The 22,695-nt window shown below is 44.7% G+C and overlaps 1 protein-coding gene across 2 annotated transcripts in view; it reads left to right on the top strand.

Annotated features, from left to right (window-relative positions):
- OVCH1 (ovochymase 1) overlaps positions 1-22,695 on the top strand; it is a 1,177,845-nt gene that overhangs the window by 285,444 nt on the left and 869,706 nt on the right. For both annotated transcript variants that reach the window (XM_069228188.1, XM_069228187.1), the window contains exon 9: positions 11,437-11,527. In XM_069228188.1, coding sequence (XP_069084289.1) covers positions 11,437-11,527 — 91 coding nt within the window. The remainder of the gene's footprint in view (positions 1-11,436; positions 11,528-22,695) is intronic.

Here is a 22,695-nt window from a genome sequence, read left to right as displayed (position 1 = left end):
ATGGACCCCACACCTATGTGAGCTTGTAGAGGGTCGCTGGGACTGTAAGAAAACAGTGAGGGTTTGAAAAATAGCCCACCCCAAGACCCTGAAAAGTGGGTGCAAAGTGCACCTAAGTTCCCCAGAGAGCACAGAAGTCGTGATAGGGGAATTCTGCAAGGTAGACCAACACCAGCAATGTAACAACAATGGATTTCCAGACGAGAGTACCTGTGGAACAAGGGGACCAAGTCCAAGAGGCCCACTCAAGTCGGGAGTGGGCAGATGCCCAGGAAATGCCAGCTGTGGGTGCAAAGAAGCTGCCACCAGATGGTAGAAGCTGTGGATTCTGCAAGAACGAAGAGGACTAGGAACTTCCCCTTTGGAGGATGGATGTCCCACGTCGTAAAGAAGCTTGTAGAGGTGTTTCTGTGCAGAAAGACCGCAAACAAGCCTTGCTAACTGCAAGGGTCGCGGTTAGGGTTTTTGGATGCTGCTGTGGCCCAGGAGGGACCAGGATGTCGCCAATTGCGTGAGGAGACAGAGGGGGCGTCCAGCAAAACAAAGAGCCCACTCAGAAGCAAGCAGCACCAGCAGAAGTGCCAGAACAGGCACTACGAAGAAGAGTGAACCAGAGCTCACCCGAAGTCACAAAAGAAGGTCCCACGACGCCGGAGGACAACTCAGGAGGTCGTGCACTGCAGGTTAGTGTCGGGGACCCAGGCTTGGCTGTGCACAAAGGAAATCCTGGAAGAGTGCACAGGAGCCGGAGCAGCTGCAAATCACGCGGTACCCAGCAATGCAGTCTAGCGTGGGGAGGCAAGGACTTACCTCCACCAAACTTGGACTGAAGAGTCACTGGACTGTGGGAGTCACTTGGACAGAGTTGCTGAGTTCCAGGGACCACGCTCGTCGTGCTGAGAGGGGACCCAGAGGACCGGTGATGCAGTCTTTTGGTACCTGCAGTTGCAGGGGGAAGATTCCGTCGACCCACGGGAGATTTCTTCGGAGCTTCTAGTGGAGAGAGGAGGCAGACTACCCCCACAGCATGCACCACCAGGAAAACAGTCGAGAAGGCGGCCGGCTCAGCGATACAAGGTTGCAGTAGTGGTCTTTGCTACTTTGTTGCAGTTTTGCAGGCGTCCAGAGCAGTCAGCGGTCGATTCCTTGGCAGAAGGTGAAGAGAGAGATGCAGAAGAACTCTGATGAGCTGTTGCATTTGTTATCTAAAGAATTCCCCAAAGCAGGGACCCTAAATAGCCAGAAAAGGAGGTTTGGCTACTTAGGAAGGAGGATAGGCTAGCAACATAGGTAAGAGCCTATCAGAAGGAGTCTGACGTCACCTGCTGGCCCTGGCCACTCAGAGCAGTCCAGTGTGCCAGCAGCACCTCTGTTTCCAAGATGGCAGAGGTCTGGAGCACGCTGGAGCAGCTCTGGGCACCTCCCAGGGGAGGTGCAGGTCAGGGGAGTGGTCACTCCCCTTTCCTTTGTCCAGTTTCGCGCCAGAGCAGGGCTGGGGGATCCCTGAACCGGTGTAGACTGGCTTATGCAGAGATGGGCACCATCTGTGCCAATCAAAGCATTTCCAGAGGCTGGGGGAGGCTACTCCTCCCCAGCCCTGACACCTTTTTCCAAAGGGAGAGGGTGTAACACCCTCTCTCTGAGGAAGTCCTTTGTTCTGCTTTCATGGGCCAAGCCTGGCTGGACCCCAGGAGGGCAGAAACCTGTCTGAGGGGTTGGCGGCAGCAGCAGCTGCAGTGAAACCCCGGGAAAGGTAGTTTGGCAGTACCCGGGCCTGTGCTAGAGACTCGGGGATCATGGAATTGTCTCCCCAATGCCAGAATGGCATTGGGGTGACAATTCCATGATCTTAGACATGTTACATGGCCATGTTTGGAGTTACCATTGTGACGCTATACATATGTAGTGACATAGTGCACGCGTGTAATGGTGTCCCCGCACTCACAAAGTCTGGGGAATTTGCCCTGAACAATGTGGGAGCACCTTGGCTAGTGCCAGGGTGCCCACACACTAAGTAACTTAGCACCCAACCTTTACCAGGTAAAGGTTAGACATATAGGTGACTTATAGGTTACTTAAGTGCAGTGGTAAATGGCTGTGAAATAACGTGGACGTTTTCACTCAGGCTGCAATGGCAGGCCTGTGTAAGAATTGTCAGAGCTCCCTATGGGTGGCAAAAGAAATGCTGCAGCCCATAGGGATGCCCTGGAACCCCAATACCCTGGGTACCTCAGTACCATATACTAGGGAATTATAAGGGTGTTCCAGTATGCCAATGTAAATTGGTGAAATTGGTCACTAGCCTGTTAGTGACAATTTGGAAGCAAAAGAGAGAGCATAACCACTGAGGTTCTGGTTAGCAGAGCCTCAGTGAGACAGTTAGTCATCACACAGGTAACACATACAGGGCACACTTATGAGCACTGGGGCCCTGGCTGGCAGGGTCCCAGTGACACATACAACTAAAACAACATATATACAGTGAAATATGGGGGTAACATGCCAGGCAAGATGGTACTTTCCTACAATGGGTCCAAGCATGATCAAACAACATTTAGGTAAAGCCAAAGTACAGAAACGTTTTAAAAATATAATGGAAAGCAGGGACATGGATTTTAAAAGTTGTACGTCACAAAGCACCTGAAAAAGAGCCACCTAATGGTGATTGCAGAGAAGTGGTCCTTGGCTGCACTAAGTGGCAAATACTCCAATGTTCCATTTAACTGTGCTCCATACGTTCCCTTAATCTCTACAATGGGTGACTTTTTAGAGATTCACTTGTAGGATGAAGGAAGGAAAACTACAGCATTGAAACCCGGGTCCCAGTGGTACCACCAATCTCCATAGCAGTGGAGTGCCTCCCCATGTTCTGTCTTTGAGGCACAGTTGGAGTGTGTGAGAAGATGTTTGCAGACCATGCAATGAGGGCTATGCTGACTGGGATTAATCTTTGTCCTGTGCCAGTGCTTCTGCAAGAAGATCAAGTAAACTGTAAAATTACAGTAGCTGGTTTAAAATTCATCAGAACTGATACACCTAGATAACAAGACTGGATGATCCTGTAGCAACTGTATAAATGGCCTGGGTCTGCGGGCACAGTGTAGGGAGTCCTGAAGGTTATGAATGCTGTATCCTCTCGCATAAACTGTTTAGTGGTCATGTAGAATTGGGCCAGTCCTTCATTTGTCTCAAACCAAACCTTTTTCGTGGTGGTGGTGGTGGTGGTGGGGGGGAGGGGGTGAGGGGGTTAGAGTTGCTGCAATTATGCATTAGTAACCTAATAGCTATCTACAGTAACATAATAGTAACATCTGTAGCCCTGACTGAGCAAATGCAAGTCTGTTACTGGCTTCCATCTACTTCTCTACAGATTTCTGAAATATAGGGACATAATCATCCTCGGATACAGCTGCGGCTCGCTTTCCTGCTACCACGGGGAGACTTCATATCGCTCTCAGCTGGTCTACATGTCTGCTCCATGGCACAAAACTCAGCCTTGACTCCTTGAAGCAGTTTGGATCACTTCCAATACTCCTATAATATTGAATGCTTGGTGGGTTGCATAAAGTCTCACATTTGGCTCAAGGAACAAAACTCTTCCCTGATATCGGACACTCCAGGAATTACTGGGCCTCCTGTTGATGTTCTGGGCCCAATGCCTAAGAATGTTCTTCTCAGCTGAATTGTCTTATGTTGTCAAACTCCTGAAGTACACAAGGTATTAGGAAAGTTCAGAAAAGTCCAAACACTACAAGGCAGCTCCAACATACCAGAAAATTCTGGAGTCGATAATGAGAGAAGTGGTCTATTGCAGCATAAAAAGGGATGAGAGCAGAAATAGTTTGTAAGTTCAATTAGTTCCCCTTTCCAGACTGGACTTGATTACAGAATTAGGTCATGATGCAAGTGAAGGTCAGCTAGACTACAACATCTTAAGTTATGGATTATGGTCAAGATGTTTGGGCCATTTAAAGCAAAGTCATGGATCTGGAGGACAGCAGTCACCAAGGCACTGCCAGAATCTTGGCTGTTTGATGTGTCTTTCCTGGGATCCTTTATTCCTGACCTACTGGAACAGACGTTTGCATCACCCCTGGAATTTCAAAGCCCATAGACTGTACATAGGAGGCATGCACCAAAGAGAAGGCTCTAAAGCACCATCTTTACATGGCCTTCTGTTCTAACATCAAACCACTGGTATGGCTACGATACATTGATGACATATTTATAATATGGAATGCAGGAAGCAGAACACTTGAGCAATTTACAGCTTTTATCAACAGTATCCATCCTACCATCAAGTTCACTGGCAGCAATACTACACAGAAGAGTCATCTCCCTTTTCTGGATGTGTTACTCACCATTCATGAACAAAAAATTATAACTGATCTGTACCACAAGTCTACAGATGCTCATTTGTATCTAAACTGGACTTCATGTCACCCACGCCACACTAAACTCAGCATCATCTACAGCCAAGCACTCAGAATAAGACACATCTGCAGCAATGAAGACACCATCTTACCACCATCTTGTAAAGGCCATCTACAGGAGCTTGTTAGATTATTTAAAAAGCGAGGCTATCCTCTGCATATCATTCTGCAACAAATTGACAAGTCTTTGCAGTTACCCAGGGAAGCACTTATTTGGAATAACAGAATAAACAAAAGTGACAGAATCCCTTTTGTGGTTGACTATCATGCATCAGCTCCCAACTACAGAAATATAATACAAACAACTTTTCCCTTACTATCTACTTGTGAAAAATTGCAAAAGCTTTTTTCAAAACCGCCAGTCATTGCTTACCGCAGAGCTCCCAATTTATGATCACTTATTGTGAGAGCTGAACTTAAGCAAGCTGTAACACATGCAGGAGTTCATTGCTGTGATTCCAAAAGGTGCATCACATGTGAATACCTTCTACAAACATCATCAGTAACTAGCTCTGTTACAAAAAGGACCTATGGAATAAGACAGCATCTTACATGTCGCTCTAGATGCATTATTTATGTGATTCAGTGTCAACGTCAAAGCTGTAAAAAACAAATATGTAAGTCAAACTGTGAATGACCTCCGTACACGATTCAGGAACCACAAATCGGCAATAATTAACAAGAAACTTGACCAGCCTGTAGCCAACCATTTTAACCTTGTGGACCATTTACTATCAGATTTGAAGATTTTTCCCTGTGGAACATGTTTTAAAGGAAGAACTACTGGACATCAGAATTTCTGGATGTACCGTTTAAAATCACTGCATCCAGATGGACTGAACATCACTGACAATACCACTTGATTTCTGCATATCTGAAGAGTTCTTAGGACTGCATTGATTCCACATTCCAATTGGAACCTTCCCTCATGATGCTTTTTGAAAATCCACCAGTGTCAGCTGTGCAGCCACTGAGCAAACCATCTTGTACTACCTGAGGAAGGCGGAAGCTAAAACTTTGTAGTAGAAATATATTTTTGTTCTTTAGTGAGATCTGTTTGAGTCCCTTCTTTCATATATATATGTATGTATGCGTATGTGTATGTATATGTATATGTATGTGTGTATGTGTGTGTGTGTGTATATATATATATATATATATATATATATATAATTATTTTTTTTATAGTCTTTGTCCGTGGTCACTCATTCTTTAACCTTAGAACAGTCTGTTCGTATAGCGGTATATTAAAAAATAATAATAAAATTGCAACTATAACAAGTAAAACTGTTCCAAAATTAGATTTATTTTTTCCCCTACTTTTTCCTAGTTTTATTTGACCACCACCACCTAGACAAAGGCCTACTTGCTATCTTTTTCTTCCCTGATCTCCGGCTGCTAGACCCATTTACCTAATGGATATTCAAAGTCCTCACCAACTCCTGTCAATTTCGGCTTGTACAATTCCATGCTAAAACTAGAGATGCACCCCGTCCCAAAAACATTCCACATTATCATACCTACTCATGCTCAATGTGCCCAAAATCATTGTACCTAGAAAAGATTCTCATCACCCTATTGACATACCTGCGCACCTTGTCAATCGCTGCTGCCCTACAGGCCCCTCTCCAGCTTAGTCTAGGAATAAACTCAGTCCAGAGGACAAAGCATCCTGCCCACTTAGCCTCAATTTGCAAAAGGTCCCCTTTATGGCCTACAACAAAGCCATTCCTTTTGCTACCCCCAGATAATTTCTCCCAAATCGAGCACCAAAACATCCAGGCATCTTCTACCCACTACCATGCTGTTTAAACACCTCAATAAATTGTGCCATTACATGCCCCCTCTTCTCTGCCAAGTAACTGGGAACGTTCGTCAATCAAACCCCGGATTTACTCCATGTCCCACTTGTGCCTCTTGGCTGTCTGGCCACTTAAATGAGTGGCCCACCTCAAATGGTTATGCCCTCGGCTGCTAAGCCTGGAACAAAACCTGATAGAGAAAACAGCAGTAAATACTCCAACATTAGGGCCCTGATCACACCCATCCAGCCTGTCCACACACCTGTAACTCCTAAACCTGTCCAAGGACCATCTCCCATCTGCATGATGTTCTCCTGTGCCCATCACCTTGTGCCTGCCTCAATCGCTGTGCCAGTGCAAAACCAAATGTCCCATATGCTGCCGCCAAAGCCTCTACTGCTTCGCTGAAGGCCTTAAAGAACTTACAGTTGAAATGCCATAACTGGGCCCAGTCCATGTGTATGAAACCCACTCCAAATTGTGTGCCAGAGGCCGCTCACCACTTGTCGCTCAATATTACCCGGTAGCAGTTGGGTGCTGGGTAAGTCTTAAGGTTCACTCTCCTTCCCTTTGCCTGTTGGTCTGTTTTGAGGTTAAGAAGCCAAATGTCCAGTCTGTTGTCCCTTCTGGTGACTTCCTCCCAACACAGCCACCCAACAACTTGGACATTCGAAATGCACCCAAGAACATCCAAGTCCTAAGCGCAACTCCCAGAGCACACTGCTAAGACATGTAGAACCTTGCAAACTAACCACCAAGATAAAGGCTGCCTCTTCTGCCCCATGCACCTCTTCCCTCACCCAACCCTCAAGCATCCTCTTTCCCAGTTCTCCCACCGATGGTGCATAACCCCAGACTAACTTTCCCGTCAAGGCAATGCCTGCTAGCTTTCCATCTATGGTTGCCTTGGAGGCCCCCCTCTCCATAATTTAAAATAAACTTGTCCACGTCTTTGGTCTTTCTACACCTCATTTGTCTGCACTGTTCCCCAGATTCCAGAGCCTGAACACAACTCTGGCATGGGCATCTTGAGTGCCTGCCTTTGTGGTCAATCTCTCCCACTGTGAATGAGACCAAGCATCCACAGTGTCATTGTCCACCCTCCGCCCGTGCACTCAACACAAATACACACAGGAACATCAACACTTACGTGTCCCTGGCTGTTTATGATCAGGATCACTGCCATGCTGTCCACTCTAAACAACACCATTTGGTGTGCCAGCTCTGTGTCTCAGTGATGGCTACCACAAGCGTGTTGGTTATGACCAGTGGAAAAAACTCTGGCAAACACAATGCTCCTGCTCCCAACTTCTAGTGCCTTGGCTGCTCCTCTGTGCACCAACACCCTTGCCAATACAGGCCAAATCACACACCCCCCTGCTACATCCCAAAAGATCTATACATCCTGTTCTGTTTCAACCTGTATGCACAATGGAATCCCATTGAAGGAATCCAAAAAGAAACCTCACATTAGTAGATCCTCCTTGACCCCGGCTGATAAGTGCACATGGTGATGTGGCAATGAACCCAAATAATGTCGAACCCAACCTTCTGCCAAAAGTCCTTCATTCTGATCACTCAGCTTGCAAAATTGAGGTGCCCTTGCAATACCTGCACTTTTCACCCTCACCTTCTTTTTACCCAGCATGTCATGTAGCAAGGTCTGCGTTTTCTCCCTTTTCAGGTGGCAACAATGCTTGCATCACCTGCAAGTCAGTCTGAACCCCCAGAAATGATAACACCTTACTGGGCCTCATGGCCTTTTCAAGAGCTCAAAGGTGTCTTTAGGAGTCTCTTTAGCCGAAGAAAACTTAACAGCCACTGCCAGTCAACCCGGATGACCGACAAGTGTCAGCAGCCCATGTCCTGCATGCCATGTAAAATCTCTGCAGGAATGAACTAATATTCTCAAATAGCTCACAGGGTATGGAACAGCCTATCGACAGCACCTTGTCTACATAACACTGCCCCTCGAATTACATGCCCACCAGTTGGAAATTGTCTGGGTTCACCAGTAGCAGCCTGAAAGCTAACATCGTATAACATTTTGCAATTAGCTTCCCCTCTACCTTGGACATTGCCATGTCCACTGATAAGACACAGACTTCAACTTCTCTGAAAATAAATCATTGAACACGCTCTCGCCTTACCCCTAAGAGCTCAATGTCTTTAACTTTATGCTGCAGTGAGCAAGCTTAAACCACAGCTGCCACCTGGTCCGACACCCTCCACATCAGACATACCTTGCCTGTGCCTGCTCCTGCTAAGGCCTAATTGAGGTGGCCAGCCTCCTTTAGAAGGCACATTGCTTGCGCCACCTTATCCTCCCTGACTGCCATATCTGTAACAATCCACCAATCAGTTACTAATTCACACACAAAATGCCCGCCTGGTCTCCCTGCCACTAATCACCAGGTCACCTGTACCTAAAAAGGTGGCAGGGAGCCCAAAGCAACCTGCTGGATATACCTCTAGCTGTACCCCAGGAGGGAGAAGCCCAATACAGTCCCCTGGATTGCACCACCCTCACAATCCTGGGGAGCAGACCTCCCTCTGGTCACCTGCCCCTCCCCCCCCCCCCCCACGCCAATCCCAATCCCATGCAGCACAGCATGCTTAGAGACCAAGATAACCAATTCTAAACATTCCTTTATTATGCTAGTACAAAGTATTTCCTTGGGTTTTATTTTGTATAATACATGATTCCAGTTTTTTCCTGTTTAGGTTTTTGTTTAATTGTTGCAGAACATACAACTCATTTTTCTCTTTCAACCTATTAATAGTATTACCTAATTTTACATTTTCTTCATGTGATGCTGAATTCAATGACTTTTCATACACTCATAACTAAAGTGAAGGTTTCAAACAAGCAGATGGCATAACCACTAGCTTGTGAAGACTGACATTGAGCAGAACTCTCTAGTTTCCTAAATCCATAGATGAGTAATTCATTCAGTGCTGGATTTTAATTTGCTTTCTAGGATTTTAATTTCCTTTCTAGGAATTGTATATCAGATTTTTCTAATGTACTAATCAGGGCTACAAATTTCACCATGCAACAAAAAACATGGATTCAATGGGCTACTTAAGTGTGAAAATGGAAAACCTGAAGGGATCTGTGCAAGTAGGATTCTGGACAAGCAGGTGTCCACAAAGTTTGAGAAAGCATATGTGATTGAGGTATACTGGGCCAGTGTTATGCAGTGTCTTGAAAGTCTGGGTGGGTGTTTCGCAGTTTGGTGAGTGGAGCTCCATGTGTGGTGCAACATTCATGCAGCGTACGAGTTTGAGATTCTGGCCAGAGTTCAGAATGGCCGACAGCCTTCAGGTGAGTTTTTGTTGAACCCGGCATAGAGGGTGTTCCCACAGACAAGTGCATGCATGGTTTTCTGGTTGCTGATTGGAAGCCATTTGGAAATCTTCCCTAGCATCTTCTGGGTATGGAAGCATGAGGAGGTGATTAGATTGACTTGGATGGCCATGTTGAGTTTGCTGTTGATGGCGGTTCTGAGATTCTTATGTGCTGGGTAAGTCTTAAGGGGGATTGGTGTTAGCCTAGCTGTTGACCCCAGGTGGAGTACCACAGTGAAGTGCTCTTCCTGAAAGTCACAATTTGTCTTGTTGGTGGTCGCCTCCAGAAAGTTGGCCTTCATCTAGTGTGCTATTGGTCATGCGGGCACTGAATTTAATCAGGACATTAGGTTTGTTATCCAGGAGGAAGAGAATGATTTTCCTGTCTGCATAGGACAGGATGATGGATGATGCTGGTGAGAGGGACCATGTATGCATCTGAGAGGATCTGGCTCAGCGACGATCCTTGCAGAACTCTGCAGATGAGGTTGTGGTTGTCAGAGGTATACGATGTCTGACTGGGTCCTTCTGATATCCTTGGACCACGATATGTAAGCATTGGATAAGGGTAGGGTGGGAGACCATGTCAAATATTGCAGAGCGGCCTAAGAGGACGAGCCACTGTCTCCTCTGTTTAGTCATATAGATGTCATCCATGGTGACAATGAGGGCAGTGTCCATGGTATGATTGGTATGATTGGTATGATTGGTATGATTGGTATGATTGGTATGATTGGTATGATTGGTATGATTGGTATGATTGGTATGATTGGTATGATTGGTATGATTGGTATGATTGGTATGATTGGTATGATTGGTATGATTGGACTGAGTGGTGTTGATGGGGTTGGTAGCTGGTGAGGTATTCAGTGAGGCATTTGATTTTCTCTAAGACCTGGGCCAGGGATGGCGGTAGGGAGATTGCTCTGTAGCTGGCAAGTGTTCAAGGGTCCTTTGAGGGTTTCTTCAGCAATGGGAGGACAATTGTGTTTTTCCCAGTGTTAAGGAGGGTCACAGAAGAGGTGGAGGTGTTCAGAATGGGTGTGAGCAAGATGTTGATAGGTTGCAGTCCACTGGTCGAAGTCCCTCCCCCCCCCCCCCCATTATATCCATTTGAAGAATGCCATCTCGTTTGCAAGTGTGTCTTTGGCCTTCTTTGAATGATTTTTTAAAAGCATAAGAAAATTCATTCAAGGATTACTACCGAGCTCACCATGCATCTGTAACAGCCATCTAAGAAAAGAAATCCGCATTAGCAAAGCCATTACATTTCATAGATGAGTCCTTAAAGTTTGCTTGGCATAGACAAAGCTTAAACAAGTCCATGCCCTCGCCTGTATCATTACTGGTAAGAACAATACGCCTCCATCTTCAAAATCTCAGCAGCTTTAAGTAATATTTGTAGCCCTATCGAGGAACAAGCAATTCTATAAAAGCTTATGATGGTTCTGTGACCCAGCCTTTCAGGGTTCCTCCTCGGTCTACCCGTTTTTAACTGGGAGAACATGCTTTCAACGGACGTAACGTAGTAATAGCTTAACGGTCCCTTCAGTTTAAATGCTCAATACACCTGCTCTTCTTCTGGACCCTTGTCTTTGTCTCAAGCCAGTAGGCTTATAACTGCAGACAAAAATGCCAGATTGTACAGTTATGCAGAGCAGACAAGAAAAACTTTAGGCTAACACTTTTGTTTCACTTTTTGACTGTTCATAAACGTAGAACACATTATGAAACCTAATAATATTGATTTGATGTTCATATAGGCTCCATTCAAAATGACTTACTTTCTCAACCCCATTGATGCTCCTTAACAGTTTCTTTTTTTTTTTTTTTTTTTTTCTTCATTGCAGACGAGTGCAGAAGAGATGGACTGCTGGTCAGTGGAAGCAGAGGCACTATTCAGTTCCCCCACGTCACAGGGGAAAACTATACTAATAACTGGTAAGTTTAACTATTTTCTTTTTATACTTCAGTGTCCTTATTGATGGCTTTAGGTTCTATTACAGGAAACGTGGCCCCAGCAGAAAGCACATTCAGCTGTGTGGCCAGCAAGGAGTGGCCCTTTTGCAATGGTAACTGTTTGCCTGCTCAAACAGCAGGTGTGCTTTTGGATATTGACCTTAGATCACTTCCTTGTGGGTTGGCCTCTTCCAAAGAATTGGATCTCCTTGCCTGCATGCTTGCTTTGTTCTATCAAAGCAAGGACACTGACTCTTAAGGTACCTTCTGAATATGGGCCATATTTAGCGTAGACCCTCAGCCAGCCTTCATTTGAGAGGTGCTACGAAAGCTCCCAAAGCTTTCTGGAAAATCTTGTGGAGTTGATTATGGGCAGTGTCTGTACCCCACAGATGGTGGGCAGGGTCGCTGGTCTCTGTTTAGGTCTGGCTTGACAGCACAGTTGTTGCCAGATAATAATCTAAATGAGGGATTTAAAAAGCACTCCAGGAGTGGGGCCTCCGCCCACATGTTGGTATCCAGGAGTACATGTTTTGATTGGGCAGAAGCTTCCACATAATGTTTGCCCTTCACACAGATGTGATCCATTTTTTTTATTTTTTATTTTTTTTTAGCCAGCTGTCTGAACCAGCATCAGTATATCTGTGCTTGAACTTTTTGGCACACACATGCACAGACATGACACAGTGCTATTAAGTGTCTTAGATAACTGGAACATTTACAGTATTTTTCTCTGGCAGCAGCACGAATGGGAGAAGGGAAGTCATTGACTTTAGACTTCAGAGCACAGTTCTGTGTTTGTGGGCCCAGGGCTACACTAATCTACGTGGGAGTTTGATAGCGTGTCTGTCCTTATTTGGTCTTTTTTATTTATTTTTTATTTAATTGATAAGGGGATGCGTTAGAGGTTTGACAGACCCTTTGACTATGCTTAGTGGTGCCACCATAAATCATACCTTCACCCTTTAATACAACATCCTGATAAACATCAATTTACTTTTGGAGTCAATCTTTATGCACCATGACCCCCTTTGAATAACCACACCTTTTGTAAAGATAAAATGTTTATTTCCCTAGATTAATGTAGGAAGTTGGCTCTGTATGCACTATTTCAAAGTAAGGAATAGTATGCACAGAGTCCAAGGGTTCCCCTTAGAGGTAAGATAGTGGCAAAAAGAGATAATTCTAATGCTCTATTTTGTAGTAGTGTGGTTGAGCAGTAGGCTTATCAAAGGAGTAGTGTTAAGCATTTGTTGTACACACACAAGCAATAAATGAGGAACACACACTCAGAGACAATTCCAGGCCAATAGGTTTTTGTATAGAAAAATATATTTTCTAAGTTTATTTTAAGAACCACAGGTTCAAATTCTACATGTAATACTTTGCTTGAAAGGTATTGCAGGTAAGTACTTTAGGAACTTTGAATAATAATCACAATAGCATATATACTTTTCAAATAAAACACATATAGCTATTTTAAAACTAGACACAGTGCAATTTTCACAGTTCCTAGGGGAGGTAAGTAATTGTTAGTTCTTGCAGGTAAGTAAACCACCTACGGGGTTCAAGTTGGGGTCCAAGGTAGCCCACCGTTGGGGGTTAAGAGCAACCCCAAAGTTACCACACCAGCAGCTCAGGGCCGGTCAGGTGCAGAGTTCAAAGTGGTGCCCAAAACACATAGGCTTCAATGGAGAAGGGGGTGCCCCGGTTCCAGTCTGCCAGCAGGTAAGTACCCGCGTCTTCGGAGGGCAGATCAGGGGGGGTTTGTAGGGCTCCGGGGGGGACACAAGTCCACACAGAAAGTACACCCTCAGCAGCGCGGGGGCGGCCGGGTGCAGTGTGCAAACAAGCGTCTGGTTTGTAATAGGAATCAATGGGAGACCAAGGGGTCTCTTCAGCGATGCAGGCAGGCAAGGGGGGGGGCTCCTCGGGGTAGCCACCACCTGGGCAAGGGAGAGGGCCTCCTGGGGGTCACTCCTGCACTGGAGTTCGGATCCTTCAGGTCCTGGGGGCTGCAGGTGCAGAGTCTTTTCCAGGCGTCGGGATCTGAGGAACAGGCAGTCGCGGTCAGGGGGAGCCTCGGGATTCCCTCTGCAGGCGTCGCTGTGGGGGCTCAGGGGGGGGCAACTCTGGCTACTCACGGTCTCGCAGTCGCCGGGGAGTCCTCCCTGAAGTGTTTGTTCTCCACAAGTTGAGCCGGGGGCATCGGGTGCAGAGTAGCAAGTCTCACGCTTCCAGCGGGAAACGCAGTTGTTTTAAAGTTGCTCCTTTGGAAACAAAGTTGCAGTCTTGGGTGAAGAGGGCCGCAGTCCTCGGGAGTTTCTTGGTCCTTCTAGAGCAGGGCAGTCCTCTGAGGATTCAGAGGTCGCTGGTCCCTGGGGAAAGCGTCGCTGGAGCAGTGTCTTTAGAAGGGAGGGAGACAGGCTGGTAGAGCTGGGGCCAAAGCAGTTGGTGTCTCCGTCTTCTCTGCAGGGTTTTTCAGCTCAGCAGTCCTCTTCTTCTTAGGTTGCAGGAATCTAGTTTCCTAGGTTCTGGGGAGCCCCTAAATACTGAATTTAGGGGTGTGTTTAGGTCTGGGAGGGCAGTAGCCAATGGCTACTGTCCTTGAGGGTGGGTACACCCTCTTTGTGCCTCCTCCCTGAGGGGAGGGGGGCACATCCCTATTCCTATTGGGGAATCCTCTTTCTACAAGATGGAGGATTTCTAAAAGTCAGTCACCTCAGCTCAGGACACCTTAGGGGCTGTCCTGACTGGCCAGTGACTCCTCCTTGTTTTTCTCATTATCTCTCCTGGACTTGCCGCCAAAAGTGGGGGCTGTGTCCAGGGGGCGGGCATCTCCACTAGCTGGAGTGCCCTGGGGCATTGTAACACGAAGCTTGAGCCTTTGAAGCTCACTGCTAGGTGTTACAGTTCCTGCAGGGGGGAGGTGTGAAGCACCTCCACCCAGAGCAGGCTTTGTTTCTGTCCTCAGAGAGCACAAAGGCTCTCACTGCATGGGGTCAGAAACTCGTCTCTCAGCAGCAGGCTGGCACAGACCAGTCAGTCCTGCACTGAACAATTAGGTAAAATACGGGGGGTATCTCTAAGATGCCCTCTATGTGCATTTTTTAATAAATCCAACACTGGCATCAGTGTGGGTTTATTATTCTGAGAAGTTTGATACCAAACTTCCTAGTATTCAGTGTAGCCATTATGGAGCTGTGGAGTTCGTGTTTCGACAGACTCCCAGACCATATACTCTTATGGCTACCCTGCACTTACAATGTCTAAGGTTTTGCTTAGACACTGTAGGGGCATAGTGCTCATGCACCTATGCCCTCACCTGTGGTATAGTGCACCCTGCCTTAGGGCTGTAAGGCCTGCTAGAGGGGTGACGTACCTATGCCACAGGCAGTGTGAGGTTGGCATGGCACCCTGAGGGGAGTGCCATGTCGACTTAGTTGTTTTCTCCCCACCAGCACACACAAGCTGGCAAGCAGTGTGTCTGTGCTGAGTGAGAGATCCCTAGGGTGGCATAAGACATGCTGCAGCCCTTAGAGACCTTCCCTGGCATCAGGGCCCTTGGTACCAGGGGTACCAGTTACAAGGGACTTACCTGGGTGCCAGGGTTGTGCCAATTGTGGAGACAATGGTACATTTTAGGTGAAAGAACACTGGTGCAGGGGCCTGGTTAGCAGGGTCCCATCACACTTCTCAGTCAAGTCAGCATCAGTATCAGGCAAAAAGTGGGGGGGTAACTGCAACAGGGAGCCATTTCTTTACAATTAACAATGATAATATCACGTAGATTAGTCTCAAAATCAAATGGTAAACAGATAACAACAGCACAGGTTGACCAAAACGTCTAAAGAATCTCAATTTAGCTAGAGCGTTAATAACTACAACCTTGGGGGTTACGGTACAAATCAATAACAGTAATAACTGAAAGACAAATAGCATACATCTAGACACAACAGATGAACAGAATCAATTATTGGTTAATGATAGTTGTCAACATTTGCACAATACTAACTTTTAAATTAGAATTGCATGTTTGGGCTTCATGCAAAACAGTTTTAGTTAAAGATAATTTGGAAAAACATCTAAATATGGTTCTATCAAAATAGCGGTTTGGTAGCTTAAAGGAAGAACACAAATACAGCATGGAAAGAATAACATTTCATTATACCTCTCCTCAATGTGTCAGCAAGATGTGGTCTCTTCGTCAGGTGGACATCTGTCTGGTCAGTATCAGCAATGGGACAGTGAAAGGGAATGGTTCAAACGGCAGATTCGAAATTATCTGAACCATTTAAGAAGCAATACCTAAGGGATCAGCATAAGCAAATAGTCAAAGAAAAGAAAAAAATCACCAGGAACTGTTCAGCTTCTCAAACAGAATAGAATAAGGCTCTTTCCACTGTGCAGTCTGGCTAAGTTTAAAGATGCACAAAATATCTTCTCACGCCCTCATCGGTCAGAAAATCGTACATTCACAGTAGTACCAATAATCATTAGTTTATGAATCTAAAATATAACTAAACAGTCTTTCATATGTCTGATTGGCTCCTCTTTTCCTGTTTGCACCGTCAGGTAACAGTTTTGTTGCAACTCCAGCTGTAGTCAGTGGGGCTATTTGTTCAGTCCTGGGAACATCTTCTCACGTGTCATACCTTCAAAGTATCGCTTTCTAGTGTAAAACATTCAAACAGGCAGTTCTCATGAGAGCCTAGTACATTTACAAATCGTCTGGTCAACTCTGTGTACAAAAGATAACATTCAATTGTCTTGACTTTCACAGAACACGCACATTTTATGATTATTACAGAACATTTAGGCCTAATGTTAACAAAACAAATACATTAATATAAAACTATTAATATGACATATTAGTACACTATTTTCCTACATGTGCACATCATTTAGACAATGCGTATATTCATAATCATTTCATTCAGCTCCTGGTGGCCACATTTTCCAAGACTCACATTATTTTCTATGTTATCCTAATTCAAGTAACTTCTTAACAGGCAATAAATGAAAATCATTAGTAATTCAGCTTTCACCATCCCTCCTCTGACTAAATGTGTCATTCAAACTAAGTTTTATTCCCTGTATCTTTACATTTCCTTTCTTTTTTGAATTTTCTCTAAAACATTTTTCCATTTTAATTTCTTCCCCCCTCTGATCATTATTCAATTTCCTTCTTTTGATCACAGAAAACAATTTATGAATTCCACATAAGTCATTGATACAAATCACAATCATTATTTGTATTTTCAAAATTATACCTTTCCCTAAGTTGCCCAGCCAATTTCTCACAGAAGCAAAACCTTTGCCAACCTTTTCCCAAACTCCAGGTTCTTTCAACTTGTTAGCAATTTGACTAGCAATAGCCTTAAGGCTTCCAATTTCTTTACTACAGTTGGGTATATATGAGCAACAAACTACACCCTCCTTTGCTAAAAGGATGTTTAACGCAAGACGGTTCTGAAGAGTCATAGATCTTACCGCAGTCATTTCAGCATCCAGTAGGATAATGGCTCCTGAAAAATTTGTCGGCATGTTATCCACAATAGTAGACAACTTTCACATTTTTATAGAATTTAGGATAACTCCCACTGAAGGAATTATTGCTCCAAATAGCTCCCACTATACTAGAAGGAGACTTTTGTCTATTATGATGTAATTCAGTCATTTTTGGTAACTTACTCAAGTCCTCAAGTTGATAAATGTATTCAGCATTGCTTTATTTTTCTAGCAATAGCTTCATTTGCGGTGCAGTTTTATTTTTCTCTTATTCTTTCGCCTAGGAAAGCTTTGGGTTCTTAGTAGGACATATAGTTCACTTTGTGCTTTTTCCAAGGCTAAAGTCAGATAGGGTTGCCGACAAACGTGGTATGCTAGGTCTCCAGCATTCACAGAAAAACACACTCATACGTGGGGACTATTTCTTAGAATGTCAGCTGTTTATTATAAAACACCCTTTAGTCCCAAACATGTTAGAGGGAGATTCCAGTCAGATGACCAACTGTATGCTGATTGCTGCAAGCTTCACTACAGCTACCTGCTTAGACGACCAAGCCCTGAACCAGATGGGGACGGTGTCTTTTTAGACCTCAGGCCTCTTTTTCCAGGTATGAGGGATGTTCTCCCTGGGGGAAACCTGAATGGCAGATTAGGCTTAGTATGCTGTGCTCCTACTTAGTGTAGGGGAGCGGTTATAGGTCTACTCCCCTGTTTAGACAGCATGGTAGGACTGTTCTTGTGTCTTACATTTTTAGTCACATGCCTGCTCCTATTGTCTTTTATTATCCTAGTTATTGCTATGCACTTGATTTTATCTAAGATGCAGATATTTTAATAAATGCTTATTTAATTATACTCTGCCTCGGTTGTATTTGCCTGAGCGAGATTTTACTGAGCGAACAGGATGCGATCGGATATACCACGATTCCCTGGGCAGTCTATCTTACTATGAGCTTGGTTGCCATAAACATCTTGGTCAGAGATTGGGCGCTGCTTGGTATCTGGAAACCTGGGATTAGGCAGACAGGTGCCACCAGGTGTGGAATTGTACTCAGTACCCACAACCTAGGTGACCCTACAGCCCAAATCCAGTAGCCTCATTACCCTAATGAGAACCTAGGCGACATGGTGCCACAAACGTTTGGTCAGGCATGACAAATTGGATCCTCCTAAGTATCTGTCTCACTGAAGGCTAATGACACCTCAATATTATACGGAGATGTCCGTGGTGTTGAGGATCTCCTCGGCTACCTAGGTAGGTGAGACCTATCCTGAGCTGTAGGTTCTTCAAGCTTGAACCATAAAAGGATTCATCCCAAGTTGGTATCCTTATCTCTGAATGCATAAACCAGTAATATGGCGAACCTTCAACAGGTAGCAATAGCAGTGAATGAGAGGCCCCCTTACTGCACATTCATTGGCAAATGGCTTAACGGCGCGGGGGTGTAGGTACATTTGTTGTTGAGGCTCACGCAGCCTATGGAATAGAAATGTTATTCTTGGGTCACCTTCCCAGCAGTGGATGGGAACACAAATACATTTCATAATTATACTCCGGCAAATCCTCCTGCACAATACAGAGCTTATGTATCCTTAGAGATACCTTGATCTTATCAAGACCATAACTGGCTTGATGGCGCCCTACCCCATACCATTTTTCTGTTAGGTTAGGTCCATTGAGCAATGCTGGCTCGACCTAGCCTTTATTAGCCTCATACACCACATCCTGATGCAGCAGCAATGGCGGTAGCTGAGGTCTGCCGCTTATATACAGAAGTCGCAACAGCATATAGAATGCTGGTACAATTTGTCATGCAAATGTTAAATACAAACCCAGCACGAGCTGCACCAGCTCAGGCACATGCAGCAGCGCAGGGTATTAATCATGCCACTGTACATTCGATCATGGGTAAAAAGGATTCTGTTTTGGTTAGCTCAAAAAGTAAATGCACTGGAAGCAGTCTTTCCCCCATATGGGCCGTCAGGATAAAAATTGTCAAAATTCTATGTGCTTGCCTTTCTGCATGGTGCCCACAGTTGAAAACTGTAATACATGTGGCACGGTATTTGCTGTGCTCTACACAACCGCACATGGTACACCAACACTTGCCAACCTTCTTGAAATGTTGAGACAAATTCAAGATGAATATGGGGTGGCCCCTGCCCTAGATTTGGGGGTGCAATTAATAGGTAATTTTGCCACTGTATCTTTAATCCTACTAAGTAACATTAAAGGGGAAGCAGTCGCACTGACAGTGTGCATGTGGCTTCGTGACGTTGCGGCACAGGATCGGGAACGTAAGCTGTCAAAAATTATCTGTGAAACTTACTCCAGTATAGGTCGAGGTAGTTTGGGAGCCAGACCGACTACACCCCAAGTACAAGGCAGATCCAATAAGGATGCTGCCAAACAAACACCTGAGGGTTCTAAAAAATGCTGGGACAAAAAACAAGCACCTAGAAAAGGAAGGGGAGAATATCCACATTCTGAGACCCGACAAAATAGGTATCACATTAGAAATAGGGATAATATAAAAAGCCAGACGTATCAGTATACTGATACATGCCAATCTCGTTCATTTCAGGACTCACTGGAAAAACAGTGAGAGGTGGGTGGTCAGATCAGCGGACTGAATACGTGAAACAGAGAAAGGACTCACAACGCTTGGCGGATCTTTGTTAAAAAAAAAGAAGAGAAACTTCCACAACAGAAACAACATTTTAAAAAGAAAAAAGGGGCAGCAGTTGCAATACAACAGGCCCCTCAAGAAGAGGGCTTTACTAAAGGACAAGAGATTGGCGTTAGCACTGCTAGACAGTGTAGCAGAAGTCCCAATAGTTGACGTGATCTTATAGAGCATCTGGAGATGAAAGCAACTGATGACTACAAGTAGAGACTGCGGGCATGAGTGTCTCCACACCAGATACTGTATAAAGTAACTATTCAGTTAGAAGGCCACATCTAATGCATAACAGATGCTATATTTTGGGATAGTGTTCTCTATATTCTTTCTGCTGGCCATAAGATTGGCCACCGGTATTTGTCCGAGATCTCCCATGTGTAGAAGACATTATTGAAAAATCCTTCTTGCCTCTTGTCCTGAAAGAGCTCGTCAAAAAATATGCCATTGATTGGGCAGTGGTGCAGGCACCTGCACTATATAGCAATCACATAGGGTGGGATAAAGATTCCCCCTACCATATAATACCAGTAAAATCAACATCTCAGCCCCAACCACAATATTGAAAAAAGACGCAAAACCCCCAGTGAGGGAAATCCTCACACAACTAGAGTAACAGGGAGTCATTGAACCCTCACTCATAAATGAACAATCCATAATTTCCAGTCACTAAACCAGACCACTCATATAGAATAGTCTTAGACTATAGGCATTTAAATAGTCACACAAAAAATGTGCTATAGAGAAAGCACATAGTACAGCACTAATAAACAACATAGTGCAGAAAAAGTACAAAACAACCCTAGATATATCCAACGGGTTTTTCTGCCAAAACATAGTGCCATAGGGACTTAACAAGTTCCAGCGCTTTAGGCTCCCAGAAACAATTTTGCTGACTTCCACAATGCTACAACAGTCCTGGACTGTTCTCTGCTTGTGTGACATCAATATTACATGACGTACTGTAGACCCTGAGGCATTGTGGATGAGATTTACCTCACGGATGATGACATCATACAGCATCTAAGACGGTTAGCCCGTGTTGTTGTAGGATTCGACAAAATCTGCTACAAATGTAGCTTAAAAAAACAAACAAAGATAGCCTTTCTAAGTGTCCTATTTCTGGGATACGCATTGTCAGAAGAAGGCAAGAGCTTGGTGCCTTTTTTTTTTTTATAGAAAAATGTGCACAACTTCAACCACCAAATACAATAAAGATCCAGTCAGTGCTGGGATTTCTGAATTTTGGCAGACAGTATATCACAGACTATGCACAACGCATTAAATCATTATTACCTAATACGTCCCGACTTAACCAGTAAATTCTGGACAGTTGCACACATGCATTCTCAAAGCACTACAAAAAGACATGCTTGAAGCAAAAAATGTACACACAAGGGACAAGAAAAAACATTTGGTCATCAGAGTAATTGCTGGTGCCATTGATTTCTTCACATTCAATGAAGGTGAGACCGTCCTAATTGCATATAAATCACACCTATACTCTACAGTCAAATGTTTTGATCCCACTGAAAAAATTCTCACTGCTGTTCAGATGACGGTCCTTAGAGAGGCCTCTGGCTCAAGGGAAGTGCATTGTCATGTTCCCAGTTCCTGCCCTTGAGGCTGTTACTAAAGCAAGCGTCCTGAACGCTAAAGCATTACATCCACGTTGGATTCAATGGGCAGCGTCTATGACAGCCACTGATGTGGATTATGTGTTTGACTCCATATTACAGACTCAAGAAGTTACACAATAAGAACTTGAATATCCCGTTCCAGCAAATACACTACCTATTGAACAATGCAAAACAATTTTGTACACTGATGGTTTAGCACAACCTGCTATAGACACTAAACATCAATACTCAGCTGCTTGCGCAGTCGTGAGTGGACATACGAAGGACGGTAAGTTTTATCCCAGAAAAATGTACACACAGACTCTAGGGGACTGTATAGCACAACTTGCAGGGCTTTGGTGATAGCACTGTAATATATGGATCAGGATCTTATGACTGACTGTGGTTCGTACTACTGTATCCAGTCCTTTAATGAATACTTGCATTACTGGTGACAAAATAGATTCAGAGATTCAAAAGTTAATATCATAAAACACAGATTACTGTGGGGGGAAGGTAGCAGATATGAAGGAAAAACTACTGAATGTCCATGTTGTACACACACTAGGACACCAACGTGTTGGAATATACGCTGATGGCAACACTTTGGCTGGGGAAGCAGTAAAGTCGGCAGTAGCAATGGCTTCTGTCGCAGCAGCAACACGCTCTAAAACAAGAGTGGATGATGAAATGTTAGCAGCTATAGGAGCGTCGGCTGAGAGCAAACCTACGCCCAAAGCCTATCCCACTAAATATTCCTACCAGATTGGAGGCGTGTTTGATGCAGAAGTAAAGATTCCAGGTGTGGGGGTCTGAGTGATTCCCAATAAAGGCTTAAGACCAGAGTTAATAAAAGCAGCGCATCAGGGAGTTGCACATGCTGGTGTGGTGGCTACAAATTCAACATTGCAATCACGCTATTAGTGGGCAGGTCTAAACAGGCCAAGCAGTATGTCTTTTGCTGTGACATCTACCCACAAATGAAAGGCTCCAGCATTAAACGCCCACAGCAGACACCCCTATTAATTTCCAACAAACCTTTACAATGTGTGTACTTGGACCATTGTAGTCCCCTGACACCAGACAGTGCATTCAAACACATCCTAGTCGCTGTAGACTCATGCTCCAGATTTGTCTGGCTACAATGCACGGCTGACGCTCAAACTGTTAAAGATTTGTAAGTCTTTGTATGTACATATGCTGTTGCGGCTTTCCATTCAGACCGGGGCCCTGCTTTTGCCTCAAGGGCTTACAGGGATAACATGGCTTTGTTAGGTGTCCAACAGCATTACTCGTCTCAATTTCATCCCAAGGGAAATAGTGTCGTGGAGCGACAAAA

The sequence above is a fragment of the Pleurodeles waltl genome, chromosome 4_1 (assembly GCF_031143425.1).
Source record: "Pleurodeles waltl isolate 20211129_DDA chromosome 4_1, aPleWal1.hap1.20221129, whole genome shotgun sequence".
Lineage (NCBI taxonomy): Eukaryota > Metazoa > Chordata > Amphibia > Caudata > Salamandridae > Pleurodeles > Pleurodeles waltl.
This window is presented reverse-complemented; position numbering and strand designations above follow the sequence as displayed.